Source organism: Ostrinia nubilalis, chromosome 8, assembly GCF_963855985.1.
Source record: "Ostrinia nubilalis chromosome 8, ilOstNubi1.1, whole genome shotgun sequence".
Classification (NCBI taxonomy): Eukaryota; Metazoa; Arthropoda; class Insecta; order Lepidoptera; family Crambidae; genus Ostrinia; species Ostrinia nubilalis.
This window is the reverse complement of record NC_087095.1, coordinates 1,140,839-1,151,165: the sequence shown is the minus strand read 5'-3', so window position 1 is coordinate 1,151,165 and position 10,327 is coordinate 1,140,839. Positions and strand designations below refer to the sequence as shown.

The 10,327-nt window shown below is 35.4% G+C and overlaps 1 protein-coding gene across 1 annotated transcript in view; it reads left to right on the top strand.

The window, feature by feature from the left end:
* Positions 1–784: 784 nt before the first annotated feature.
* The window catches only part of LOC135073706 (tubulin alpha-1A chain), a 33,917-nt gene continuing 24,374 nt past the window's right edge, over positions 785–10,327 (top strand). Inside the window, exon 1 of the mRNA XM_063967852.1 lies at positions 785–869. Coding sequence (XP_063823922.1) covers positions 867–869 — 3 coding nt within the window. The 5' untranslated portion in view covers positions 785–866. The remainder of the gene's footprint in view (positions 870–10,327) is intronic.

Sequence of the window (10,327 nt, the reverse complement as noted above, 5' to 3'; positions counted from 1 at the left end):
GAGCGGCGCGGAACTATTCTGGAGGAAGCTTTTGAACTTTTGACTCAATTTTAGAATTGTGTTATTAGTGTTATTGATTCAAATTACTAGATACTATCCCTTTCAGATAAGTATCAAATACTTATTTTATATGTGCGAAACGTAGACGGTTTAGTACTACTAAACCGTTACCGTGACCTAAACGGGGGCAGAGGTCGGATTTAGTCATAGTCATAAATGTTTATTGCATCGTGTTGGTATATTTGGATCTTAAATAATAATACAGAGTCCCGAAACATGGCCCTGTAAGGGCATTGCAATATGTACTTATGCTTAATTACTTGACAAAAGTTCAGGACTTCGTTAGCAACTTAAAAACTTTTGTGGATAAGACAAGAAACACACACAAAGTGAAAATTACAATAGGAAAGTTGAAAACTCTCACTTTGTTGTAAAATTCTCTTTTCTCTATTTTTTCCGTACGCTACGGACCTCAAAGTTACACATGACTAAGTTTACAGGAGTTTTCTGCAAAACGTCATCACTATTTCTTGTGGATGACATTATTATTATTTTGCTCCTTTTATAAACCTATCTCATTACTTTTAAAACCTGCATTTAAAGACTGCGGTCTCAATTAGCATAATAAAATGCTCTATCTACAAAAACAGAATTAGTTTTACAATGCCGGACAAAATTAAAACCAAAAATCTCATATCGTCTCTCCCTCGCACCAACATCGCGAGTGCTCCAGAATCCGGCGCGCGCCCCGCCGGTATAAAGCGCGGCGCCCGCCGGCGGCGGCACAGTCCGGCCCGGTGCGTTGCCTCGCGAACCGCCACGCCTATCCTCTTCAACTACCCTACGTCTACGACACAAACTTCACCATGGTAAGTCAGACTTACTAACTTCAAAGTTTTGGCAAAGCTTTTGGTGAAAAAAATAGAATTAGGTCCCTCGTCCACTAAAAGTTTGTGAAGTAGTAATTATGCTATGATGACATTTTCTTTCTTAGTTTAGGACAATTTAAAGAATATTTTATTTAGAAAACATGCATTTAGTTATATTTTTTGCTTGAATACAATAATGTTAATGAAGTAATCGTACAGTACAATATACTGCCCAATTAATTACTCGTAACTTGAAAGAAAATGCTGCTAATAAAAAAATGCTATAGTGCCTACCTATGCTCTACTTCAGTTGTCATATGTAATAAAAATAAAAAATGAAAAAAACTAATTAATATGTAGATGCCATAGTTATACCAATTAAAATAGTATTAATAAAAAAGTTAAAGCAAATAAACACTTATGTGTCAAATAAATGTCTAAAAAAATAATGTAAATGAATCAAATAAAGAAATGTTGATTTAATTTGATTTGAATAATGAAAACGGCAAAAGCTCAAATCTATTTGTCTCAAGCTGAAACTTCATGAATTATGGGCTGCGTTTCGCAGTCAGTCTGCTGTAATGCGGCTGAGTCACGCGTGCGGATAATAAGTTGTCGGTCGAACTAAATTGCTCTTTCTGGGGTTTCCACGAAAATGGCCTTTCCAGGCTTTCAATAAAAGTTTTCAGTTTATTGGCTACGAAAAACTTTCAATGTTAAGTGATTAAAGTTGATATAACTTAAGTAATAACACACATTCTAGATAAGTCATACGGTATATCATTTTCCGACTGTTCTTTTCATGGCTATCATAATTATCTTAAAGTTTGGGCCCCAAAGAAAAATAGCATCGATAGACACTATATTATATGTTTATTATGGTGCAAAATAATAATTATATTATTTGAGGTTTTATCAAAATAAAAGTCACCGTCAAACTATTTTTTACAAATCTACAGGGTGTTAGGTAAATGGGTATATGAGCCGACACTAGCCCATGTTAACATGGGCATATAAATGGTATGGTGAAGTCAGAAAGGACATTGTCAGAAACCGCCTAAAAAACCGCCCAAAAACATTAACCCATCATAATTATTTTCTATTTTTTTTAATACATTAAGCACCCTTTCATTCTAATGGACACTTAAGCATTGAAAAATTAAATAAATAAGTCTTTTAACGTTTATTCTATAATACTATTACAACTTCCGGACGTTTTGGTGCGTGGCATGGTCTAAAACCTATCAAGTTCCATAATTTTTGCCGATAAAATCTGTACGAGGCATTACCGTACTTTATTGCTGGGAGTCCATGTATAGTGATGTTCCTGCGGCCATCATAGACAATAAAATATCGATTTTGAAAATAAAATAAATCGATTAAACTGCTTTGAAGACTAGATTTGCGTTAAAAGCTAAAAAGATATTGACAGTTTGACACTATTACAAGAAGATATCTAAAGTGTCCAACTGGTCGAAGGTCGTAAATAAAATAAAAATAATTAGGACCATAAACTGATATTCATGGTATCATAACTGTAAAAGTGTCAGAATCCGATGTTGAATCCAATGCCAGTTGAAGTGTGAGAAACATATATATTTTTTTTTTATGTGACAGGAGGCAAATGAGCAGACGGATCACCTGATATCAACCTAGTATAGTTGCCAGTCTCTCATAATCTATGCCAATGAGGGTTTTCGCGATTGAAAAATCCGCCAGATGGCAATACGTAGACGTGAGGTCCAAATGCTGCATGATTGGTTATTTTTGACATGACATTGACAGATATCCACCAATCATGCAGCATTTGGACCTCGCGTCTACGTATTGCCATCTCGCGGATTTTTCAATCGCGAAAACCCTCATTCATAGCACATGTATAATAATAGACCAAATGAACTTTTATAGATTGTGAAAGAGAAGATAAAGATTTTATTATTTTATTAAAATCTTGCCACGAGGTAGTTTTTCAGTAGAAACCAGGATTGGATAATCGCTACAGGCAAGTATCAGAACATTTTATAAATATTTTTAATCGATTATATCCATGTGAATCGTTTTAATAAATTGTCATTTTACTTTTTCAATTAAAACTTTTTCAATCCCTAGTCTTGTCAAACTGTCATAATGTCAACAAATTATAAATGTCACGTCAGTTGACTCAATTTCAGTCTTCTGTGCGTTTATTGTATTTTTATTTCAATGAAATAGTGCTAAAGGGTTAGTACTAAAACTGAAAGCCTTTTTTCAGAAAGAAAACCAATGTGGTGCCCTTATTATTCATGCTGTTTGAAAGTTACAAGTCAGTGATACAGAGTTGCCGACATTATAACTCCGTAGTGATACCATACCAAAGAAGAAGTTTTCCTAAACACTTGTGTTGTTTTTATATGTGATCGAATAAAAAGGATTAATTCTACTGCTCAAATGGAATAACTTATCCCAAGAGACCGAATATAAAAAAAAACTCTCCATAGAAATTATCACCATCACGAGGATGTGAATTTTTTTGAGAATTTGATATTGGTCCTGTAAGAAAAGTAGTTGTATTTCAGTAGTAGAATCAACCCTTCTTGTTTCATCAGCAAGAGTAACTATAAAAACGCCCTGTAGGTAGGTATTATTAAGCTGAAGAGTTTGTTTAGTGTCAAAGACTGTCACACAGTGTAACTTAAATTGGCATATTATGATAATGAACATAAAAACTTAAATAAATATTTATGTTAATATTTTTTCTATTTATTTATTTTCCCAAAGCTTCACAGTGACAGCTGAAACAGCAATACTGTTAACAAAACAGTAAAACTAAACTTGGAACAAACTGTTACAAATATGAGGGGTTTAATATTTTACAAATTAAAATAAAACCGCATGTTGCTTTACTTTCTCGTATAGGTAATAAATGTAATTAATGGCTAGATTATTAATGTTACTTTGTTACCCTCAATAGTGAGGAAATCTTATAAAATGGTAACCCTGATTTTTATTGTCATTCAAGTGCTCTTTCTTCGCATAGGCTTCTGTGATTTGGCCAAGGGCCACACACATTGCGATAACATTATGCGACATTGATTTGACAGCAGCGGAGTGAAGTCTTGCGACTATGCAAAATGATACCCTGTAATCGTAGCGCATACAGACATAGACTGGGCGGGGCACATAGCTCGTAGAGCTGATGGCCGCTGGGGCAGGAAAGTTCTTGAGTGGCGACCACGAGCCGAAAGACGTAGCGTGGGCAGGCCTCCCACTAGGTGGACCGACGATCTGGTGAAGGTCGCGGGAGGTGCCTGTATGCGAGCGGTGCAGGATCGGTCTTCGTGGAAATCCTTGGGGGAGGCCTTTGTCCAGCAGTGGACGTCTTTTCGGCTGAAACGAACGAACGAACGATACGTATTACCACTATTTACCAGACATTACTATTTATTGCATACTCGCCGGATTACACATAGGAGCACGCGCGTAACAGCTTCGGCCTTGCATTATTATAAGATCTTGTTCCGCCCTTTTACGAACTTCCTCCGTGAGGATATCCCCGCCGAATTCTATGATGAACCTATCAAAAGTCATATTCTGCAATGTCAACCCACCACAAGGTGGACCGACGACCTGATAAAGGTAGCGGGAAGGCGCTGGATGCAGGCCGCTACCAACCGTGCGATGTGGAAGTCATTGGGGGAGGCCTATGTTCAGTAGTGGACGTCCTGTGGCTGAAATGATGATGATGATGAAGAAATGAATGAAAATGACAAATCTTCGCACGTGTATAATACCGTGCCAAAGTAATCATATAATTTTGGCACCTTAATAACTATTGCCGTTTTTGTTGTAAAGATCATGCAGCGCTACTTGCGGATATTATTGGAAAGAAAACTATGTGGGCTCTAGATCTGAAGCCGCTTTAACGAACACGAAGTGCTCATACAATGCGGCGTATTTTCTTCCAGTCTTTAGTCAGGACTTTAGTCGAATTAAAACCCCGGTTGAACGTGATATAGCCGCACTAGAATACGATGCTTTTTTGCATAATCGCAAGACTTCGTTCCGGTGTCGACCGAATGTTATCATGATGTATGTGGCCCAGGGGTTACCGTAGCCGCTAAGGTTTGAAACTTCTTGCTTAAAATATTGTAGTCTTTGGCATAGACTACGATGGTAGTCATGGAGATAGGAGTTTGTTATCTCGTGTCAGATGTAAATGGTGAAAAGAAAACTCATGATTCGTGGTATTTTTATGTAATATGTAGGTATTTTATAAAAGTGGAACCCCGAGTGATCTCCAAAACCCATTCTATTATTATTTACGATTCGGCTTCGATATCTATAATACAATAGGAGTTTATTTCATGTGTCAGATGACAAGGGTGGAAACAACCTACGATTCATGTTGTTTATTTACGTGCAATATGTGGGCATATTGTAAAAGTGGAATGCCGAGTTGTATTTCTAAAACTTGTTCTATTATTTTATACTATTTGGCTGCGACTCGGCGTGACGACAATACAAAACATTTTTCGCGAATCGGTGTTCATACATTCACACAATACATTAGACGCCATGTTGTCATAAACGACATATTATAAAATCGCTGTGATTTAATATTCTTACGGCCGAATACTGAAACGCCATTTAAATATTTGACGGCTTCTCAAATAGTTAAGCAGCTCCTAAACTTACATTTCGCATACTCAAAACATTATCTGAGCAGTTCTCAATTTTTAAGCACCTCTCAAATTAAGTTGCACTCAAACGCCACTTAAATGAATTTTCGCATACTGAAACGCCATTCAAATCTAAGCATTACTCAAACAACTGTCAAATCGTCTTAAGCAGCTGTTAAATTTGAGAGTGCTTGCGCGGTATCTTAAATCCTATTCTTATACCTAAATCGACCTAAATAGTGGTAAATAATGTGTGTCATCGTTATCATTTCTTTCGAGCCTCGAGGAAATACCTAGATCTAATCGCAGGAACGCAACAAGGCTGAACGCTATTGAAAAATATTATTATAATGACATGCAATTCCGAGCGAGGTTCCGCGTCTCTAAAGAAACGGTGTTGTTTCTGAATTCATATTCATGGAAGCTCTTTGAACCCCCTCACCAAATGCCATACAACCAGTGGACCAAATACTTATTATAACCCTACTGTTCTACGCAACGGGAAGTTATGAACGTGTACTAGGTGATATCTTCCACATCTAACAGCCAACTGTGCATCGTATAGTGCACGAAGTAACAACCAAAATAGCTGCTATGAAATCGCTTTACATAAACATGCCTATTTCTGAGGAATAAGGGGACATCGCATAGCAGCATTTCCAAGAGTTGTTGATTTGTCAATTTGATGCTCTGTCAGTCAACAATGATAAATGTCAATTGTGGTTACGTTTCGGTCCACGATCGCCACTTAATAGATTTCAACAATAAAAAGTATCACATTTAAAATTACTTTTTTAATTAAATAAAAATGCAAGCATTAATTTTTTTATATGATAAAACGAGATTTATATATAATAGAAACTAAAAATAAACTGTTCTATGTTAAGTTGATTGAGTATATTTCCATAAAAGACAATACATAACCAAACGATGCTGCGTGTAATGGATAAAAGACGTAAAGTTATCATTTGTGTAAATGAAAACATACTTTTTTTGGTAAATGTTGCCATTATGTAAACATTTGAGAGCTGCTTAGCTGATCACGGCTTCAAATCCGTTGAGTAGCGTTTGAGAATACCATTTAAAATTGAAGGATACTTAAATTTAGGAGCCCGTCAGCTGAGTGATAGATTTGAGTAGTGTTTCAGTATTCGGCCGTGAATCATTAATTTTATGGCAAGTGTCCATCAGGAATCATTGTTCTTACACACAGAATCGTATTATTTCGCTTTCGGGTAGTAATATGTCAAAATTGTTGGTTCTTTAGGCGAACAATGTATGGAGAACGAACATTGTCCTTTGATATCATCATTTTATTTTTTTAAATTTTCATACAAAATAAATTTTATAAAATCCGATTTGTATGAAAATTAAAATAATTAAAATAAAGATATCAATTTTCTGACTTCACCATACCATTTATATGACCATATTAACATGGGCTAGTGTCGGCTCATATACCCATTTACCTAACACCCTGTATATTTCAGAAAACGTCGATAATTTAATTTAATTCATTATTTATTTGTCTTGTAGAGTTTATTTTCCTTCTTCTGAAAAACAATGAAGTGCATGAAGCTTCTGCACGTTTTCCTACGTTAGCAGGTACGAAAGCTTTTAAACTTTGTAAATTTCAAAGCTCTTTTTCTTGAATACCTACTCGATTTTATCGACAATCGGTTGGGTTCCCATGTCAATTACCTATTTGTCCCACTGCAATCATTTTATCTAGCATCAGTAGTTAATCGATTGTATCGATACACACAAACGTTTTATAAATTGGATAATTGTATCAGAAATAATTACAGAATCGATTTTACTAGACAACTTTAATTTTCAGTGTCCTTCAATTCGAAGTTCAGTCGTCTAGACTAGACTTTAAAAAAACAATGGAACATGTTTATAAACATTCCAAAATGATACGCTGTAATAATATGTAGGGTAGGAGTGATACATGTTCATAGTGCACCTCCTTTACGTCCAGTAACTCAGATCATAGAACTCTTTCTATGATCGGAGTCCAGTAATGTGCAGAAACTTAAAACATAGTATGTTACTACAACTAAGTAAACATTCTATAGATTGTTTAATTCTGAGATTACTATTCTGTAGGTAAGAGTATGCAGAACCTATGTTAAAAAACTTTTTGAACTCTAGTACTAACTGCGACTAACTTTTGAGTCGAAATTCAAACTCAGAGCTTTATTAGAGTCGTAAATGATGACGCATTATAAGTGTCTTCTTATTGCTAGACTGTTTGAATAACATTATAATGAGGTAGGCTGGTCAGGCGTGACCACCGGTTGGCTCGGCAACCAGACGAAGCGTCCCCTCGGTCACCAGCCTTGCCCATCCACGATTATCATCTCTAGACAGCAGTTATAGTTCGCTTATCATGAATTTTAACTAAGTACGTTTAACTATCATAATCATTTACGTATTCATTCATAAGGGGATATCACATACAAAATAACTAATATCTTCAAAGTAAATCAATTCAAATTAAAAATACTCAATAATTTATGGTACTTGTTACAATATAAATGAGTGATATGGACCCTGCTGAGTATGAGAAATTATTTTATGTCTGTCTACTGCTGTTTTTAACAGCTTTAAATAGATTTTTTTCTACAGATGTAGAGTTTACTATGAGTAATAGACCGTGATAAGCGACGCGCGTTCACTTTTACGAAAAAACACTAAACCAATAAAGTACAGTGTTTATAGCCATTCTGCGAAGTATTTGCATGCATCGCTATGGGAAAGTGCTGTAATTATGTATCGCGCTAATAAGCTTATGCGTCGCGCGCGCATTCATTTAAATACAATGCTACGATCCAATCGTTGGTCAGAGCACGACTTATTGTTGTCTACTGAAGTATACAATTGTTTGTTGTATATACAAATACTTGTAAAAAGTAGATTGGTTAAAATCACTGAAAAATACACAAAAAGCTTTTCTATGTGCTGGTAGAGCTTTTCTACGTGCTGGTAGAGCTTTTTTACGTGCTGGTAGAGCTTAAAAGTATAAGGTGTATTGTTTATGTTAAGTACCTATCCGTTTACGTCGGAATTCTAGTCTAGTCAGTCATACAATGGATTTTTGCAAAATAATCTTAGAAATGTGCAAAATAAATAATTTATGATCCACTCACCGAGAAATCATGGTCGCCGATCTCCTGCAGCTACCTGTGAAAAATATAAAAGTAACATTTTAAATTCTACCTTAACTTAGTTTGTCGTTTAATACTATGCGAACGTAAATAAAATATCATATTATTACCGCCCGCAACCTTGCAGACAAACTTTTGGAAGAAGAAATAAGTAAACTTACCTATTTATTAGACAGAAAAAAATTACAGCCTGTGTTAGTTTGTTTTAGCTATAAAAATGCCACAAAAATAGGCCACAATGCAATGTAGCATTGTCGCATGCACTTGTCAAACAAATCCATTAATGTTCTTGACCTATTTTCTTCGTGAAAATAATTTTCTTGGCTGAAAACCCGAAACAAGCTCGCGTGCTGCCTACGACCGCATCCACCATGCTTGGTTGAAGGTCGCCTTTAAAAATGACAAAGATTTTTCCTTATTAGAGACCATATTTACTTACTTGTAATACACTGTATTAACTGCAATAAGCTACGAACTGTAGCTAGTACATTATGGGAAAATTTCGGAAAGAAAAGATAATATTGTGTGCTTTTCTTACACGATTTACCTACCTATTTAAGAAGATATTTTTTATGAAAATATGCAAATATATAACTAATACCACAGATAACTAATACATAATTATGTACCTATTAATAGGAAACATGCATCATACGTATTGGAAATTTTCAGAAAGAAAAGCTATGAGGGATGTGATTCTTTACACGATTAATATGAAAGTTTTTTTCACCAAAATTTGCAACTCTCTATTTAGAAAATAAGGCAATATGATTTTATCAGTAAACTGTAGATATAGCATGATCTGCAGCAATTAATTCGAAGTACCAAAACGCTGTGTCATTGTTATCTACCTGATACCAATTTGCAACTAATGAGGGATAAAAACTGTAAACCAGTTCTATTAGCTCGTTGAACTGATAACCAGATTTTATCATGTTGGCTACTGCACAGCTTTTCTCTACAGGATGACAGGGACAGGGATACCGACCGGTCGGTCGCGAGTCACGACCTATTCCTTGAAAGGGGTTATATTAGAGGTCATTAGTAACAAATTAATTTTAATTAACCAGGGGAACCAGGGGACAAAACTGGATGGTTATCGAGTTGTGACGGTTCTAAAAGCTGAATTTGGGACTACTTAAAAAAATGTACTTGGCCAAAACTCACATAATCTCAATTTTTTTTTATTTTCACTGGACTAATTTGTTGCTAATGATCTCTAATTCTCTAATATGTTGCCTCCTTTCAAATAATAAGTCGAGCATCCCTGTCACCCTGTATAAACAATACAGTATTGATAAGTTTGTCTGACCACATTGAGCGGCCACCGTGACAGGTCGTGTCAAACTTCCCATTATCAGGTGATAGCCCATGTCATCTTATCTGGACATCGCGTTATTGCTAGAGGGGAGACATTTTGAGGACACAGGGATAAGGGAATTAATTAACTACATACATATAATAAAAGGATTTCGCTTATTTAGTCACGAAATATTTTTGGATAAGATAACCGATTGAAATTTTTCGTTTATCCTGTAAATACAGTTTCCGATAGATCTGCGACGGTCTATGTTAAAAAGCTTAATTGCTGCCAAATTATAATGCATTTTTAAAGATTTTTTTTTGT